At 41.4% G+C, this 19,722-nt stretch overlaps 1 protein-coding gene across 1 annotated transcript; it reads right to left on the bottom strand.

Annotated features, from left to right (window-relative positions):
- Nucleotides 1-348: 348 nt before the first annotated feature.
- On the bottom strand, nt 349-6,261 carry LOC127784134 (nitrate regulatory gene2 protein-like). The gene is made up of 4 exons (XM_052311326.1): nt 4,130-6,261; nt 3,902-4,047; nt 3,086-3,309; nt 349-1,952 (listed from the first exon to the last, which is right to left on the bottom strand). The coding sequence occupies exons 1-4, from the start codon at nt 5,760-5,762 to the stop codon at nt 1,193-1,195; spliced, it is 2,763 nt and encodes a 920-aa protein (XP_052167286.1). The 5' UTR covers nt 5,763-6,261; the 3' UTR covers nt 349-1,192.
- Between the last annotated feature and the right edge of the window lie 13,461 nt (nt 6,262-19,722).

Below are 19,722 nucleotides of genomic sequence, written 5' to 3'. Positions count from 1 at the left end.
TTTTTTTTGAGAAAGGCTTCAGCTTGTTCCTCTGATTCCAAAGGTGCAACAGCCTCAACCAGAATACTGTGAACCACCTTGACCAGTGACCATCATGCTACAGTTTCAAAGAGTCAAGACTATAGGAACTAACCCATTTCAAAAAAAAAAAAAAGGGTTCAGTACAGCAACCAACACGGCATTGTTAGCAGAAAAGGGAAAAAACCATAGCGCAATAATGGTCACAACTTCACCACAATTCCAGATGAACGATCTTATGGAACTGCTGCACCAGTTACACCAACACAAGCGGCTTTCGGGATTAAAAGAGAGAGAAAGAGAGAGAAGCAGAAACAGGCAAAGTCGATGGGGGAGAAATAGAATAAACATGACACAAAAAAGGGGGGGGTTTATGAGTTAGCCACCAGCTGTACAGGGATACAAATGAATTATATGTATAATAAATAACGGAACAAAAAAATCCAACAGTTAGTGAACTGCAGAACGGGGTCAGGGCATCCACTTTTTTTCTCTATCCTACAAGCTCATCATCATCCATCACTCCCCTGACAGGTGAACTAGCTAGGCTGCAGCCTCCCAGCTGGGAGGGAAGCATCTCCCACAGCATCAGCTTTGGTTCATCCCATATCGCATTGCCTTCAACTATGTACACTGGCATGCTAGCATTGTTGCACTCTTCCAGTGACTCTTTCCCTGAACCTGGCAGCATGATCACATTTGACTATTTCATATGGATGGATACAACTTCATGAATCTTGGACTCATGATCGGAACATTTTACTGCTCCATGCTTAGACCATGCATTTCGTTTATGCAGCTTACATCTTCCAACTATTTACTGGGATTTCCCAACATTGAGTGAATCTTGTCACTCGCCACTTCAGATTTTTCTTCCCCTATCGGCAATGTCTTGTGATTCAGCTATTAGCAAAATTGAGTTCCTGGGCTGTATGGCATGAGGAGTGTTGCTCCAATTCAAAAAAACACAATCTAGCAAGTCTCCATTTACGCCACAGGTTTGTCTGGCAGCCCACAGCCCTGGGTAGAAGCTATTTCATGCAAGGTGCATCACTTGCCACTTGAATTGTGACGCTGCCATGCAAACTATAGTGCTCATCTGAACCACTGCAGTCAGCTCCTTTGCGTTAAAAAGGGCTCATGCCCTCATGTAACATGGAAACCACGAAAGGAACTAGGAAACTCTGCAACTCTCTTGGGCAACGCGAGCTTTCTCTTCTTCAGCACGCAGGTGGAGATCCTTGTAGGTGTTTGCAGAGTTGGCAGTGAAGTTCTCCATTGCTTCAAAAATATTCTTCAGACTTAGTTGCAAACTACCAGTATCACCATGGGAACCTCCATCTTGTAAGGCCTGTGCTTGTGCTGATAAGGATACACCACTCTGATTAGAAATGAGCACCAGCTTCTTATTTTGTGCTTCCAGAGCCTTGCGCATCGACTGTTCATCCCTTTCCATCACCCTAAGGTCCTTGTCCATACCTTTATTAGCCATAAGACCTTGTCTTTGCTCTGACCTGTGCCTTTCCCAGAGGCCAAGAACATTAGATGCAAAGGCCTGCATTGCCTCAACTACTTCCTTCTCAGATATCCTCCCCACACCAACTGCCCAATTGTTATATATGACAAAAATAGGTGGCGCTCCTAGCCGTCCAGGAGAAAAAGGAGGCACACCATCATCAGTTACCTCAGGTTCATATGTGACTCCTTTCCTCAACCAGTCATTTAAAGTACCAACGTAGCTTTTTTGAGCATTCACCCATGAGGCAAAAGAGGCTATCCAATCCAAATGCTGAAGCTCTAGGCGCTTGATCAAGTCCATGTGAGCTTCACCAAACTTTGCACCGTCTATCATGGAATCTATGTTTTTAGCTTGGGATATGGCATGCAATTGGATCTGATGGCATTCTAACATAGTGCTCCACATCCGCATCAACCTGAAAATTATTATTTTTTAGTTGAGAAATGATCCATAGCAAGTATCAAAGCCAGCACTCAGACAATCAGAGAATTCTGGGTGCAAACAAAGATGCATAGGTGCTAACTTAGTATCTTAACAGCACACAACCCAATGTATATACAAATTTCATTGGGCTGGCTGCTAATAATAGGATAGAACAGTATGTAGAAACACAACCACAGAAAGACTAAGCAAATGGCAGCCAATCCTTTTGGCACATAACCACAGGCAGGTAATTATCCTGGCAATCCAGCCATCCAAAAAATGGTCCAAGCCCATGACACGCCTCTATGAAGGTGCTAAATTTAGTGATAAAAAATGAATAGCATTGGACCATCAAACGCCCCTATGAAATGGCAGCATAAATGACTACTCTTCCAATTTTACAGGTGGGGTATGCATATGAAATGTATAATCCTCGAACGGGCTTACCTTGTGAAAATACAAATTTCACGACAAACTTATGTTGCAGCACAAAGGTGAAAATACAAGTTTCACGACAAACTTACGTTGCGGCACAAAGGGGCTACATGGCTACATGACCATACGCATCAAATCCAGCCGTGTGTTTTAGGATTTTAAATTGGCTAAGTACAAAAATTAAGACTACATAAGAAAACTACATGTAAAGTGATAGGTTCTATACCAGTTCACACTATTTATATCTATGTCTATAGGCCATGGCTGCTACCTGAAGAATGCAATGCACCCCTAAACATGAGCTTTCTGCAACTAGAGTTTCTCAGAAAATTCACCATACCGTAGGTCTGATGAGAATACTTGACAGAATTAACTAATTCCTGTCACTAAAGATCGTTCTGCCAAAAAAAAGAACACCAAACAAAACCTTGGACAGTTGGGCAACTTATTTTTCCACTACACACAACTCATCCTTAAAATTACAGTCAATGGAACTAAACAATATTTTAGAAAAAAAAAACCACAGATAGAAGTTAATTAGCTATGCAGAAGCTAAACATGCTAATAACTGTAGATAATAGGTTTAGAAAATCATGTGCCAAGAAAAGCAGAATACAGACAGCAGATATTACTTTACTATGTGCTGCTAACATATGAAAGTCAAAGTTGCCATAAGGGATAACTGCATACCCTTGGATGAGCTCACATGTTTGCGGCCATAACTCTTCATCCCTCAGCTTACTTATCTTGTCTGAGATAGTGTTGACAACCTGAATTGCTATGCTTATCTTTGTTGATAGCTTCCTGATGGATCTTTCAGTAGCCTCAAGCTTATCAGCTTCTGCACCTTTCTCATCTAATATTTTCAGCTCCTCACGTTGCCTGTCATACAACGCCCGCATCTTCTCCTCAGCCTGTAATACGCAAACAATACTTGAGTAAGCCCAATCTAAAATTGGATAAATGGAAAAATGCATAGCATTTAAATCGTGGACCCATAAGGATGACGAAATAAAAGCATTGTGTTACATGCCATACTAAATTCCTAGGAGTAAGAACAACAAACTAGAAGCCAAAAGCATAAAGCCAATAAGGTATGAAAACAGAAGAGATCGATTCTTGTGGAGGGAAAACATGGTGGCAGCAGTCATTCGAATGAAGGCCAATATTTCCCTATAACAAATAGAAAAACTTATAACTAAGTATTAGAGTAGACATATCCATCCAGAAATGAAATGCAGTTTTTCCTGATAGCTACTTGATCCACTAAAACATTGAAAAGTCACCAACCAAACAACGTTTCTTCCTTTAAAAGAAGCTGGAATTTATAAAAAGGATCAGCCAATATCATAGAGAATGGACAAATCCAGATATTCACTGGACTGGATTCTGCACTACCAATCAGGATCTACCAACATGCAGGTGTAAAAAAAGGAAAGATAACATGCTCAAAAGAATCACATGAATCAAATCATTCCCAACAAATTCCAAGCATATATTACATACCTTGACTTCCTCAAGAAGCTTTTTTTCCCACATGTACAGTTTCTGCAGTGTTGAGGAAAGATTGCCACACCCCATCGCCTTGTCTTCTTCAAACCGCAGGAACTCTTCCTCCATTGTTGGTATCCCGCAAATCATCATCGCAGACACTATATTGGCAATTGGGGGTCAAATTAGAACTCATATTTGAAAACTGCAAAAGAATAGCATATGAGATCTGACTGTACGAACCTTTGAAACCTGAACTCTTCGGGTAGTAAGGCATCTTCCCAACCTCAAGCATCTTGGACACCTCAATGGCAGATTTTGAGGCACGCTCGAATTGAGTCCTGATCTCCAGCACCACCTCAGCATCATCAAAGTACGTCTTCTCCGATCCTATGGGCGGCAGGCCTGCGACATGCTGACGAGGCTCTGACCGCTGCACCTGTTCTCCCACAACACTCTTCTCCACTACATGGACATCATGCTCCTGGTTGCTCCCGCTACTGCTCGCTTCCGATAACTTGGATTCATGGGGCAGTTCATCCCCGGTGCTGCTCCTACCACCTTCCTCTTTTGCCATCTTCCCCTTGCCACTGTACCCATTGGCGGCGTGCTTCTCATCACCATAAGCTTCCTTAACCACCTCCATATCCTCATCCTCCAAATCTGGTATGCCTTCCTCCTCACGCACATCCTTGGAACTTCTGCTGGGAGTGTATGACGCTTGAGCAGCAGTTGGCTGCTCATAGTAGCTCTCATAGGTTTCAAATGGGTTCAGGAAGTCCCAAGTAGACACCCTCGGCGGAGATGGAGGTGCCGGTGGCGTAACCTCCCCGCGGGAGGTAGAAGGTATATCGGCCGGAGGCGGAGGAGAAGCACCACCATAGTAACCACCGTACGCATACTGGTTGTAAGAGCTCGAGCCCTGCGGCGGATAACCATACCCACCGCCATACCCGCGTGGGGGTGCTTGAGGGTTGCCTTCTCCGGCGTAGTAGTGGACCCTGGCATCGGTGGCCTGCAGCCGGTGCTCGTATGAGACGGACGGCGGAGGCGGCTGGCTGCGCGCATAGCTGATGTTGAAGAAGCTTTGGCCATAGCTGCCCATGCCGCCATAGGCTGGCTCATAGCCGCCACCGCTGCCGCCATCCCCAACTCCCATGCCTCCATATCCAGGCGCATAGCCGCCGCCGCCGCCGCCGCCGCCGCCGGCTCCGCCCATACCACCATACCCTGGGTCATAGCCGCCGTTGGCAACGGCCATGCCGCCGCCGTAATCGGGGGCGGGGCCGTATCCATACCCGTATCCCGAACCATAAGGCGGAGGAGGAGCATATCCGGAGCCATACGGTGGTGGTGGCCCCATCTGCGGCGGCGGAGCCACCGGCGGCGCGGCGGAGCGGACGATCTCTGGGCGGCGGTGAGCGGGCGCGTCGCCCTCGTCGTCGGAGTGGAACTTGATGTGCCCGCCGCCCTCGGAATCGGAGTCGTCGTCCGAGAAGTGGATGTGGCCGCCGCCGCCGCCGTCATCGGGGGCGGCGGCGATTCGTACCTGCTTGGCGACGGGCGGCAGCGGCTGGGCGGCGGAGGAGGAGGCGATGGCGGGGTTGGCCGGGACGGGGGAGGCGGTGGGGAGGTTGTCGCCCTTGCGGTGGGCGGGAAGGCGGAGCGTGGGCTCGAGCGGCGGCGGGGGCAGCGACTGGACGCCGCGGAGGAAGTCGTGGAGCACGGCGCCGACGGCGGCGAGGGATTCGGCGTAGGCGCGGTGGGTGTCGGCGAGCGCGTAGCGGTGGCGGATGGCGAGGGCGAGCAGCTCCGACCTCTCCCTGCAGTGCCGCACCGCGTACTCCTCCTCCATCTTCGACTGCCCGCACCCCATCGGAATCAAACCAAACCAACCCAAAAACAACAATAAAAACGACCTAGCTATTCACAGCCGCCGCCTCCGCAGCAGCGGCAGCATGGCGGCGCAGATCTGGGCGGCGGCTACTCCTCCTCCTCCTCCGGCTCCGGAGATGGCAGGCGAACGAGGAGGAAGAAGAGGGGATCAGTGGGAGTGGTGGTGGCGAGAATCTTCTCCTTTTGTTGGTGTGGGTGCCAGCGGGGTGCGCCTCGTCGCGTTGCGCCACCAGCTGCTGCTTCAGCTTCTTCCACCCCGCGGTGAATCCCCACCCGCATGCCCGCCGCAAAGCTCTCGCGGCGGCACAGCGCGGCGCGGGAATGGATGGATGGATTCCGGCGTTGGCAACGGAGGTAGTAGTAATAGAGTGGCTAACTAGGTTAGTAGTACTCCTACTCGACTACAAGTAGGAGAAGGAGGAGGAGGAGGCTTGTAGGGAGCACGAGGTGAGGAGGCTGGTTTTACCGGAAAAAAATGGGTATTCGGGGGAGGTGGGGTTGGGGTTGAGAGGGGAGGGGGGGGAGGAGACATCCGTACATTGACGCCTGTCGACGGCGTGGAGGGCTGGATTTACTTTGGAGGGGGGGGGGGGGGGGGGGGGGCACCCGTTCTTCACTTCCCTCCCTCTTGTTCTTCTCGCCTCCTTTTCTTTTTCAGTTTTTGTTTGGGTTTCACCCTTTTTCTTCGTCTTAATCGGCGTTTTTTTTTGGGGGGTTTTGTGATGTGTGTTTTCTGGGCTTTTCTGTTCGGTTGAGTTTGGCTGTTTCTTTTTCTCTTTTCTCTTTTTTTTTTCTTGCTGGGATCGGTGCCTCGGTGACGTGGAATTTTGGTGTGGGGTGGTGGAGTGAGGTGTTGGGGGTGATTAGATGAGGAGGATGACATGGTTTGCGGTGTGGTTTCTTGTGTGATTATCTGTGAGGTGTGATGCGTGTGCTTTTGTTCTCAAGCTTTTTCACGGTTTGGTGCCGAGGTTGTGATCTGGTTTTGGGGGTTTTCGTTTTGATGCTTCAAGGATAGAGATTCATGTGAAGATGCTACGAGAACCACGTTTGCGAGTGTTTCTCCTGTGAATTTTGGGAACCATGTTAATTCGCAAGTGTTTCTCTTGTGAATTAGTGCAAACAAGAAAAGATACGATGGGACAGTCTCTAGTGAATTTCATGGCTATGGTTTGTGAAAAATTTAAACCACAAAGTATAAACATTTCGGATTCTGTGCATAACAATAAATCAATATGTACAAGCATAGAACACCAGTCATAAATTATTAGTAACACAAATATGAACAAGTTTTTTTCCATGTAAAAAAAACATACCTTACTAGAGCCCATAACGTCATGCTTGCGTATCAATAGCGACCGAGATTTACGAATACGGAAAGGGGTATGCACCTTTCCTCGCACTCCTTGAGTCTTGATGTAAGCGATCTAGAGTAAGTCAATACATCCTCTTGATAACTATAGCGATGGTCGCAAACGAGGGATTGTAGGAGGAAGGGGATAACCTCATCGCACAGATGAGGGAACGTAGGAGGAAATGGTAGTCTCATCGCACAGACAAGGGAGCGTAGAAGGAAGGAGGCAATCTCGGCATGGACATCGGAGAGCTAGCGGCAGCGCAAATACTACATTGGGAGGAGGATATGGAAGGGGGATCTCAATTCTATCGAGAGAGGCGGATATGAGAGGTGAGCGAAAGCCGAGCGGAATAAATAGAGTGCTGCAAAGGATATCAACCCATCAGATGTACAATAGCAATCCAACGGCGTGTAGTTGAAGAAAAACATAACACGCAATTTTTTGATTTTGAGCGAAACAAAAGTGAGTATTGTGTTGATCCTTCACATGTAACTGCAACACATTTAATTTACGTAAATGTTAATATGCGCCTAGCAAAAGAAAAAATTCAATTCATAGATAGCTGAAGTAAGGATGTTCACATGAATTATCTTAACTGAGTAGAGTTATCACAAAAGCAAACGACTTTATTCTTAAAATGTAGTAAATTCAAGGATAAGAATCACCCCTTAATTTGATATTGTAAAAATGTGATTACTCATAGCTGCGGGCAGGCACGTGTTAATTTTTAAATACTTGGGTTCGTGGAATATAACCACAGGAAAACATAGAGGCTAATCAACTGCTAGCCAATAGTGCCGCAAGCACCAAGACAAACCATAGGCTACAGCAACCGCAATCCCGCTCGCCGAACAACCGCACATATTATTTCTTAACATTCTTGTTTTAAAACATCAAAGTATAATAAACAGAGAATATCACTCAAAATCCAAGTATCGTGTACTAATTTATTGGCCAAACGTATGGAATGCTTAATGTGCCATCCTTCACAAAATTGTTGCTTGATTGGCCAAACCGGCTCGTTCAAATAGAAGGAGAACACATGGCACTACCTCCATAGTACTGTTCAAGGAACGTCACACAACACATTGCTAAAATTACAAATGTGCGATCTAATTATGAAACTAAAAATACAGGAACACAACTTTTGCATAGCTAGTACTACTACTACTACCAGCCAGCATAAAAATGAGCAATAATTGGCAATCCAATCCCAATGGACAGATCACCTGTAAACTACTCGCAACCATGCATATACTACTATATACTTTTGCTCTGCTGTTGGTTGAAAAGGCATATGATCTTTTTTGTTCGACCAGCCGGCTGATATAACTATATAAGAATCCCCCATTTCGATCGAAAAGGCAAACAGCTGCTGCTAAAACACAGTGTGTTACAGCGACAAACGCACTTGACAATGCCGGGCTACCATTCAGCATCGCACGACGATCAGCTACCGGGTCGCGCCAACCAGCGAGTTTGCTCACTGGTCGTCACTAGTAGTACTCCCCTGCAAGGCTGCAATTATGCATTCGATCTCCAAGGGTAAAAATAAAACACACACACACACACACACAAAGAACTTCTCCTGATCTCAAATGATTATCACCATTGACCAATAGTATCATTTTACTTTGACCTCCTATGAATTTTAAATAGTTACTAGACCATTGACCAATACACTGTAGGATTATATTTAGGATACATAGTACTTTGTGGACCTGTTCATTTTGATGTCATTTTCAACCTTACCTAATTTTGTTAAAGTTACCAGAAAAATGGCTACATTTAGTTTGCTGCCAAATTTTGGTAACTATATAAGAAATCCTGCCAAAATTTTGGCAATGCTAATTTTTGGTAAGGTTTTTTTTGGCATCAAAGTGAACAGGCCATGTATTTGTTACAACATGGAATATTTTGAAGTATTTATATATTTTGTGAAAAAACAAGTTTTTCAAGTTCAGAAATACTAAGAGTGCGTTTAGTTCACACCAAAATTAAAAGTTTGATTGAAATTGCAACGATGTGACGAAAAAGTTGGAAATTTATGTGTGTACGAAAGTTTTGATGTGATGAAAAAGTTGGAAACTAAACCAGGCCTAAAAACTCCAGTAGGACTATGGGTGTGTTTAGTTCACGCTAAAATTGGAAGTTTGGTTAAAATTAGAACGATGTAAAAAAAGGTTAAAAGTTTGTGTGTAGAAAAGTTTTGATGTGATAATAAAATTAGAAGTTTGGAAAAAAAAATTTAAGAACTAAACTCGGTTTATGTTTGGAAGTACATGGAGAAATGTCGCCGTTGAAATGGCAGTGACTTTTTTACCGCTAGTCCCATGTTTATTTTTACAGTGGACTAGTACTCGGTTACTCCTAGCTAGGGCGGTGTCAGTCAAAAAAAGGGCTTTTACTCTGCAGTCTCCGTGGCGAAGGAAATGCCACCATAAATAGGCGGCAGTAGTAGCAGCAGTCAGTGCTGCAATCATGGCCATCCAGCTTGCATTGCACAACACATACTCCCTCCATAAAAAAAAAAAATAAATTCTGATTTCCGTGCCAATGTTCGACCGTCCGTTTTATTTTAAAAAATTATAAAAAAATTTAAAAAGACAAGTCACATATAAAATATTAATCATGTTTTATCATCTAACAACAACAAAAATACAAATTATAAAAAAAATTTATATGAGACGGATAATCAAAGTTGAACACAAAAACTCAGGGTTTGGCTATTTTTTAGGACGGAGGGAGTATACACTGTGGTAGGAGTTGCCGATGCGATGCAGTGTGCAGACGCGGTAGAAAATGATAGTGGTAACAGTAATAACGGCCTCGCTGACTCGGAGGCGGTGAATGTCGAACCGTTTCGACTCCAGCCCCCTCTGATCGAATCGGCAGAAATGAAAGAAAATGAAAAATAAAAAGAAACATAAGATTCTAAAACAGAAATATAAATGCAAAATAGATCATTATAAAACAAAGAATGACTGTTTTGATTTGATCGCATGAAATACGTAGAAATCGGAGAAGGGAGGTAGACTTAAAAAAATTATCCAAGAGATTAGAGCTATTGCTAAATTTTCTTTAAAATAACTCTCGAATTGTCCATTTCATAGGGATTTATTCAATTATTTGCTTCAAAAGTCTTTATAGGATTTTTTTATAGAATTAAAATCCTTTAAAAATTTATATATTTTTTCTACAGACCAAAAGGACCATCAACTCTTGGCAGTAAAAACGAGGCCTCTCCTTGTTTGTTCCATGGTTATAACTCAGTGAAGAAAAATAAATGAAGAAACCAAAAATAATTTATATAGAAAAAAATTATATATGTGTTTTAGCGATTTTGAAGTAAAAGCGAAAAAATAAGAAAAACTCAAAATCAATCATCTGAAAATTAAGCTTCGGCTGCGACGGATAAGTAAAAAAAAAAAACAAACGAACGAAGTTGGTGACTAGAGTGAGTGAAAAACTGAAAACTGATTCGAGCGGTGTATAGTTGCTTTGCGTATACCCAGCTGTCGATCTCTTGAGTTCTCTACGTACGTACGTACATGGCGAAGGGAAGAAGCGTATGTCCATTTCTACGCCGTCGAAATGCTGTTGGTGTACACTAGTAGAAAGTACAGATGAGATAGAGTACGAAGCGTATTTATACTTGCTGCTGCGACTCACGAGTGGCACAGACGAGCTGTGCATTAACACAGGAGTACACCAGCCAGTTGGGCTTTGCGATCGGTGCAAGCTCATTTGTATAATTGCATATTCAGTTCAGTACTTGCTTGACCAATAATACCGAGAAACTGCAGCTCAATTGACTTATCAGCTACTACAACCAAAACATAAAATCTTAAAACTTAATTCTAAAATTGATTTAAAGTCATTTTCATGAGCGGGATGTTTATAACTTTACGAATATTAAGATACGCTAGTCTAATTTATTTGAGATGTGCTTATCTATCTTTATATGAGCGAGTGTGTATATCTGCCTTTATACTATATTTAGAAAACATAAATAAAAAATTTTAACTTATAAATTATTTTTAATTGTTTTTGTGCGGTGGTTTTTCTTTTATATTTTTTTATTGGTCCGTCTATGTTTCAGAAGAGAGGAATAGGGAAGATAAACAAAACCAGACGAGCTATTAGCGGTAATAAATATTATTTATTTTAAACATAAAAATAGATTAAAATTATTTTTAAAACTACTTTTTATAGGAAGTGTTTTTTTAAAAAATATACTCCTTCCATCCCCTAATATAAAGGATTTTAACCTTTTGCTTCGCTGTTTGACCATTTGTCTTATTAAAAAATTTTGAAATTATTATTTATTTTATTTGTGACTAATCCTTTATTATCCAAAGTATTTTAAGCACAACTTTTCGTTTTTTGTATTTACATAAATTTTTTAAATAAAATGAGTGGTCAAATAGTGCAAACAAAATATCAAAATCCCTTATATTAGTGTACGGATGAAGTTTTGAAAAACGAGATATGTTTTAGCTGCGTGAGATCTGAGGGTCAAGAGGGATATGACCTGAGACCCAGCATCAAATGATTTGAAGGAACAAACTAACCAACATTCCTCACATCCTCGCTGCACCACGTGACCACGAATCATTCTTTCGTTCGCGCACTCCCATCGATCATCCGGTCCGTCCACCGGAATATAAAAGCCGGCATCCCTTTTCAAAAAGGAAAGCTAAATTAATTTAGCTTTTTTTTCTTTGTGGGGAAAATTAATTTAGCTTTGGGTGGTGAAAGCCGCCAACCGGCGAGGAATTAATCCCTTTTTTGCCATGCTAACCAAACATTAGGTTTGTTATTCATCGTGGTAATTTTCTACGGTCGATTAAAGTTCTACTACTACTCCTTAATCAGGATAGAGGATAGGCAGTGGTGGAACTAGCGATGTTATCGAGCCCATATGATTAAAGACTATTTCTTGATCGTCGGCAAAGATATTTTCTAACGTATTATTTTTTGCTAATTAATAATGTAGATGTCAGTGATGGAGCCCGAATAAGCCTGAAAGCGGATAGATTGATCAAATGATTTAGTACATATTGGGCTTGTATCATTACACACCAAATTACCCTCTCTATTTTAAAACATATGATGATTTTTTTTATCAAACTTCTTAAAGTCTACCGCCAAATTTACAGAAAAATAAATTGTACTCCAACTTTTACCGTTGGACACACAATCGACAGTTTTGTTCCCTGCAAAAAAAAAAATTGTTGCTCAAAGAAAAAAGACATGGGAAGATGGAACAAACTCTCTATCCTATTGTCTGCTCAAATGACTCAAAAGTCAAACCAGAGTATGATCTAAATGCTGAATTATTTCCTTTCTGGACTCCTAAAAACCGAACAGATTCAACTTTCAAGTGTATAATACACGCAAACTAGCGTTGAAACTTGAAAGTTTGCAGTGGCCCATTATAGCTGTAGCTAGCAACTGCCGTACGGAGCAGTAGTTGTTCAATCGATTTCAGAGAACTCTATGCATTACATGTACCACATGTCGCCTGGAACTTGTGATAAGTTTAGTTGGTTTGGTGTGAGAAGAGAAGATTCTTGTCGATGAATGGAGAAAGAATGAGATCCCCAGGTCCCTATCATGGATTCCACTTTGAAGAAAAAATGAAATTCTCTCAAGTCTGAATCTTTTTTTTTCCTCTCTTTAACTAGTCAAATCAAACTGAGGCTGTGTTTATTTCACACTAAAATTAAAAGTTTGGTTAAAATTGGTACGATGTGACAGAAAAGTTGGAAGTTTGTGTGTGTAGGAAAGTTTTGATGTGATGGAAAAGTTGGAAGTTTGAAAAATTATTTTGGAACTAAACACGGCGTGAACATGACCCGGCTGAAGTTTCTTCTCGCCAACGAATGACCGTTCTTGATATGCAAGGAGTTTTGATTTGATTAATCTAATCCTTTTCTTTTGGGAAAGTTGAAGAGAATACCAGAATTTTAGCCGGATAAAAGGTAGAAAATAATATGGCCTTTTTCTTCTTTTGTATGAACTCCATTTGAAAACAGATATTACAGGTCCACTGTTTTAGAAGCATTTTAGAACTCCTCTCGTCGAATTACAACGAATCATGCCCAAGGTTTTCGGATCTGAAATCGAAATTAAAAATATCACACAATGATGAGTGCATCAGGTTTTGGGTGTTCATGACAGATTCATCCTGCTGTTATAGTATTGTTCTCTGTTCCCTGTTTGCACGTGATCGAGGATTAATTTAATTTTTTTAACCTTTGACAAAGGCATCTTAACTACATCAACTGGCGCCATATTTTAATTTGCCAATGCTGTACTACTAAATATTCTGAACTAACTAGAAGTCCAAACTTTCACTAAAATATACTACAGTATTGAGGTATGTATAGCTTCCAAAAGAATAAAAAAGAAATGGAAAATTCCAACTTGTTCTGACTGCACATGTATAGTATTATGTCATAAACATTTCTTTTGTTCTGGCCAGGAGGCGACTTAAGCAGCTAAACTCATTTCTAATTACTATGCATACGTCATATACAATGTGCACTTATGTCTGTACTTCAACTTGGACCAGATACGCCTGTAGAAAAATATAAGACCTGCCTGATCTGCTTTGTGCAATCAGATATCAGTGTTTCCAAGTCAACCAGGAGAAACAGATGAAGTCTTCTCCATATAAAATATAAAACGCAGACATGTCTGTATTAATTAGCTACTGTCTGTATTAATTAGGTACCCTGAAGTGTGTTTTAGCTATCAACATCAGATGCATTTTTTTTTAATTTCGGGTTCTCTCACTTGGATAATTTAGGTTCAGGCCCCATGAAAAAAAATTATAACGCACCAAAAACTGATGAAGCAGACTTTTTTTTAAAAAAAAATGTTTTTGCTGAAGAGAGTGCTTTTCAGTGAGATTTCAGAAATATGAATTCACATGAATTGGCTCATTTACTCTACTATTAACTTTGGACAGAACGAGTAGCCTCCAGGAGTGTTAAGAGACGTCAGGAAGGAAACGAAGAACATCAGAACATTTCTTGTACTGAATCCTAAACTTTTTAGGATTATCTGGAACCCCTCTTGCTTTTCTGGAAGCAATTAAAGCTTTATATCTTGAACTGATCGAAGCTGATGTGTATGTTTTGATCTGATTATTTTTTGACTCATCGATCTACCTTTATACGTCGGATGAACAGACATCCAATCTATCTATCTAGATAAGATGTCCATCACCGAAATGTATTTATCTGATCACTAGAAAATAAAAGGAAACCCAAGAAGAGGAATGGAAACAGGAGAGCAAAAGCTAGCTAGCAGCTGAAGATCATCCTCAGCTTGTAGTGCAGAAAACAAAAGGAAGAGCTGAATATGACCTGGAGTCTGATCCCCTACGTGCCACCCTGCTCCATGCACTGACAAAAACTTTTCATGAATCCAGCACATATACAAAAGCATTGATCGATCAGTCCATGTGTACAGCAGGATGCTAGTACTGTCATGCAATCCAAAACATTACAAAAAAGGTTCATAAATACACTGATCTATCATCTACCCCATTGCCATGGTGATGGTAGTATGGCTCCAATCCATACAGTCTCTTTTTTGGCTGTGCAAAGTTCAGTTTACTGAATTGAATGCGTTTCATCTGCAGGGTGCATTTGTGCAAATGATTGATGAAGGGGACCCCTCCTTAGCTTTGTGTGTGATGTGGTCCGGATCCAGGTTCTGAGTGTGAAGTTGGTCACAATTGTCCTGCTGGCCCAATAGTTTTCTGCCGAGCTGGCGCGCGATCCGACCGTCGGATCGCGCATGGACGGTGAAGATGGGCATGATGGGGACTTTTCATCAGATCTGCAGGGCTTCAATGCAGGATATATCTGGGGGGCACTTTTCTTTTGGCTCCTTTATTTTGAAATCAAGTGCTTCTCAATCTTTTTCATACGGTTGCACTTGTACAAGTACCTTCCAAAATGTATACATGCCACTTGCTTGTACACTCTTCCAAGGTATTTGATGGTCTCTCTGCACATGGCTCCTCAAGAACTTTTCATTTGCTTTACCACCAAAAAGAGGGGGAAACACATGGTGTGATCTCTCAAAAGAACAAACTGATAAGTGCTGTTAGATTATTTGTCTCACCTGGAGTGTGAGATAACACCTTGAATCAATCACAAAGCATCATGCGTGGAACTTGCTATATGTGCTAATTGGTTCTTATTTCCTATTCATGATGCTGTACTCAATGTTGATTAGTAGCTATGATCTCATATCCATATTGACACAGCAGGAAATTTCTTTGGGCAAACACTTGCTTCACAATTACACAAAAAAAGGAAGTCATACAAAAGAGTTTTGGTGGATCAGGTGGGACTACCTTAATCAGCAACTTAAGAAAGAGAATCAACATGGAAAGAACATAGTATACTGTTAACAGCATTCTCCAAGGATCTTCCTTTTGGCCAAGAAACATGGTAGTTGGGCATTTCCAGAAATGTCAGAAGAAACATAGCTAATGAAAATGTCTGGATTAAAGCTACTTAATTGATGAGCAATTACATCATGAGAAAAGCCCTCTTTGTAGTTTGTCTATACAGGAGATTGCACTAATGGAAAGTACTATAGGTTATGACTTAATTTGGCTTTTACATCTATGGGAGTAGGTTGATGAGACAGACTGCACCTCAAATCTGTGGCCTCCTTTCCAACCTTTCCTCTCTGGTTTCTTGGTTTGGATTGTGCCGTTTTATTATGGGACAAAAATATGTCATACTTTTTTTTTTGTTCCGGTAGTTCATCTACTATATCTACTTCCACAAGAAAACTCGACAAAGTGATTCATTATATCGGCCTTTTTTGATGTAGAAATTAGATCTAGAGGTGCTTTCTTCTATGCTTTTTGGCAGGCCTTTTGTCAACAAGACAAACGGTTTGGTGAGTAAGTTTTCATCCCTGTCATTTTCTTATGCTTAGAAGATGACTTGGCAATGACAAGGACATGCTGTAAAGCGGCTGGTAATTAACTTAATTAACTAGCACATGACATAAGAACAGAGGGTTTAGATCTTGTTGATCTCTGCTAGCTGCAGGCATATTAGTTAAGGGCATGTTCTTTTCAGCCATTTCACCGAATTATTGTCGCATATTATTTACTCCACACCTAAAAATATTCTTTCTCAAAAAGCTTTCTTGTACGGTATAGCTTGGATCCTTTGTTTTAAGCCATTATCAAGTTTATTTAGTAAAATATTTAATTTATATCTATAATAGTGTAGATGATCCACTACAATAATCTGGTGAATAATTTGTTTTAAACTGAACCAGAGCTGATTCCAAGTGCCATCAACATGCATGCTGGAATTAAAACATATTCCCCTCCATTTCACAATGTAAGTCATTCTAAAATTTTCCACATTCATAACATCAATATGAATATGGGAAATACTAGAATGATTTACATTGTAAAACGGAGGAAGTATCACATTGTTGAGAGGGGAACTGAAGGACAGTTGCATCTGAAAAATGGTACTATTTAATTAAGAGGATCGATGCATGAATGATCACTGTCCTGCGATCACGCATGCCTGCATGCATCTTACTTCATTCCCGTTGGCATTGTCTTGTTGCATACAGACCTACGTGCTTTTGTGCTTCCATAGTTCCATGACCAGCTAACCAATTGCACGCGCATCAGATCTACTACTAGTATTGTTTCATGCCTAATTAATTTAACCACTCCCATTAGGCCATTACTGGATGTAAAAGAAGAAAGAAAGATCTGATACTACTACTCGATTGCAAATGGAAGACAAACAAATTAAAGCAATCATATCTGCTCCATGTTTTGATGGATGGACGGCCGGCCGGCTGGTGATCAGATCAGATCAGTGGAGCAATGGGTTCTTGATATAAAGAGGAACAGTGTAGTGGAGCAGTGTAATTGGGTTTGGGTTTGGTTGGAAGAGGATTTCTTGGTGCGTTGGGAATCTAGCTAGGGCTCTGTAGCTGCATAAACTGTCCATGGAAACTCTACTGTACAACTGTGCTCGATCTCCCATTCTGACCAAGGATTATGTTAGGTGGTGATCGTGCAACTCCCGGTCCAGTAGGACGGTGAGTTATCAGCTTTGGTGTTTTGTTTTTTAGAGTTTGGACTGGGAAGAAGAAGAATGTAGAGCAAGGATTTCGTCATGTGTGTGTCCATCTAAAACTCAACTTATCAATATTTTGTTGGAATGCATAGAAGGAAGTTGCTTAATTAAAGAGTCCTTTGTGAGCAGGTGTAACCAAATAACTTAGCTAGTGGGGAACACTAGCTAACTGCAAACCAGTAACCTGAGCTCTAGCCTCACTAGTTCTCCCTCTAACGTTTTGCTAAATTAGGCCTACACCCTCTATCTATACCGATCAACAAGAGAAAACATAATATAGACTAGGGATGAAAAATGTGACGAAAATTTCCGACCGATCGAGCGATGTTCTGGTAAAAGAGGTACCGTTCATACAATTTGATTTTTTCTATTTTTAGAGTGCCAGAACGTAAACAAATAGGACATGACTGACTAAAACTTAATGGACACAGAAGGAAGCACAAATTTTGACAATTTGACCCTTAAAAAAACTAATTTTATAAATAAACCGTCATCAAAACTTATTTCGAAAATGACCATTTTTTTCAGTGCCAAATCATCTGGCACTGACCTTAGACACCTCAATGCCACGTCAACTGGCGCTGAATGTCGTGCCACCGCAGATGGGAGGCTAAGTCAGCGTGCCAACGCACATTCAGCGTCACGCTATTTGACGCTGAGATGTCTAAGTTCAGCGTAACACGATTTAGCGCTGAACAAAAAAATTATTTTTGAAATAAGTTTTGGCAGCGGTTCATTTATAAAAATAGTTTTTGCAAAGAGTTAAATTGCCAAAAAATTGTGCAGAAGGAAGCGGATCCCCTGTCTCTCACCGCCTGTAGCAGAGAGAGAGAGAGAGAGAGAGAGGTCGGACAGTGATGTCTCAAGGCTCAGGACCGGTTACCCTCTTCTTTTTCGAACCTGTAGCCCTGTGAAGATAGATGGCGAAACACAACTTAATTGAATCAAAGGCCATAGATTTGAATGGTTGTTTTGAGTTATTTTCGTCCAAAAGATGACTACAAAACCAGAAATTAAATTGAGTAATTTGTGTCAATTCGGGAATCGGGATGCATGGGCCGTTGCCATTGGGAAGGATTGTTGGCTAATTGGCTAGTACTAGTAGTTGGGTCCCTCTCGAGCCCCAACCAGTAAAACAAAACAAAACAGCAGAGAGGACAAGAAATCCTGTGGCTCATGTGGGGGCAGGAATATAATCGTCCGCAAATGCATGCATGTCCCTCCCCGAGTTCCAACGCCCTTGCCCGTAACCAACCTTTCACCCAACCAATTTTTTTTTTTTTTTACAACTACAACAATGCCGATCCATGCGTACAGTACACTAACACTGCGTGGTTTATGCATGTGTACCATGCAGATGCAGTATATATAGCACTACTACCCCGTTTTGTATACAAACTGCTGCTTCAATCAAACGAATCAACATACACAATGATCGATGGGTCATGGGTCGATGCTCCTCCGTGCGTGCGGGAACAGTAAGGGAGTGTTTAGATCACGGGTGTAAAGTTTTAACGTGTCACGTCAGGTATTATATAGGGTATCGTATGGGGTGTTCAAACACTAATAAAAAAACTAATTATAGAATCTGTCAGTAAACCGCATGACAAATTTATTAAGCCTACTTTCATTTGCAAAATGTTTACTATAGCACCACATTATCAAATCATGGAGCAATTAGGTTCAAAAGATTTATCTCGTAAATTAGTCGCAATATGTATAATTAGTAATTTTTTAGCCTATATTTAATACTTTATGCAAGCCTAAGAAAAATGTGTTCGGAACTTATAGTTCTCAACCCTCTTTCTTGTTTTCCGCGCGCACCGCTTTTCAAACTTCTAAACGGTGCGGTTTTTGCAAAGAAAAGTTTATATAGAAAGTTGCTTTAAAAAAATCAAATTAATCCATTTTTGAAAAAAAATAACTAATACTTAATTAATCATGTGTTAATGGACTACTCCGTTTTCCGTACGGGAAGATGGGTTCCCAACCTCCAAGTAACTAACAAGCCTAAGAGAAAGTTTAATAGTATAGCCCACTATTAGCTCTAATTCATCTACAACCGATCTAATAGCCAATTCACACAATAGTTGCTTACTATACTATTAATATATAGTCCCACATGTCATACGTATATTGCGTCTTAAAGTTTGTGCTGTAGCTGACTACATATATGTAGTTCGTTGCTCTTTTATCCTATCTTTTATCTCATTAAAATATGTTTATAGCTGACTTATAATATGCTATTGTACATGCTCTAATCAGTTTTGCGCCGCCCCCGGGCCGGTCGAATCTGTGAGAAATACCACCGCATCTGAATGCATGCATGCATGCATATGCCTGCACCTGCAGCATGCATGGCATGCGTGCGCCGATCGATGCAGGTGCAGTGCAGGTACGTGTGTGCAGCGCTGCGGCACGTGGTGGG

Source organism: Oryza glaberrima, chromosome 9 (assembly GCF_000147395.1).
Source record: "Oryza glaberrima chromosome 9, OglaRS2, whole genome shotgun sequence".
In the NCBI taxonomy this organism is placed as follows: domain Eukaryota; kingdom Viridiplantae; phylum Streptophyta; class Magnoliopsida; order Poales; family Poaceae; genus Oryza; species Oryza glaberrima.
The sequence above is the reverse complement of the archived record's forward strand: the minus strand, read 5'-3'. Positions and strand labels throughout refer to the sequence as shown.

Coding starts and splice junctions, on each gene's coding strand:
- LOC127784134 (XM_052311326.1), bottom strand. CDS start 5,762: ATGGGGTGCGGGCAGTCGAAGATGGAGGAGGAGTACGCGGTGCGGCAC. Junction 4,048..4,129: donor GAAGAGTTCAGGTTTCAAAG/GTTCGTACAGTC, acceptor TTGCCAATATAG/TGTCTGCGATGATGATTTGC. Junction 1,953..3,085: donor ACATGTGAGCTCATCCAAGG/GTATGCAGTTAT, acceptor AATAATTTTCAG/GTTGATGCGGATGTGGAGCA.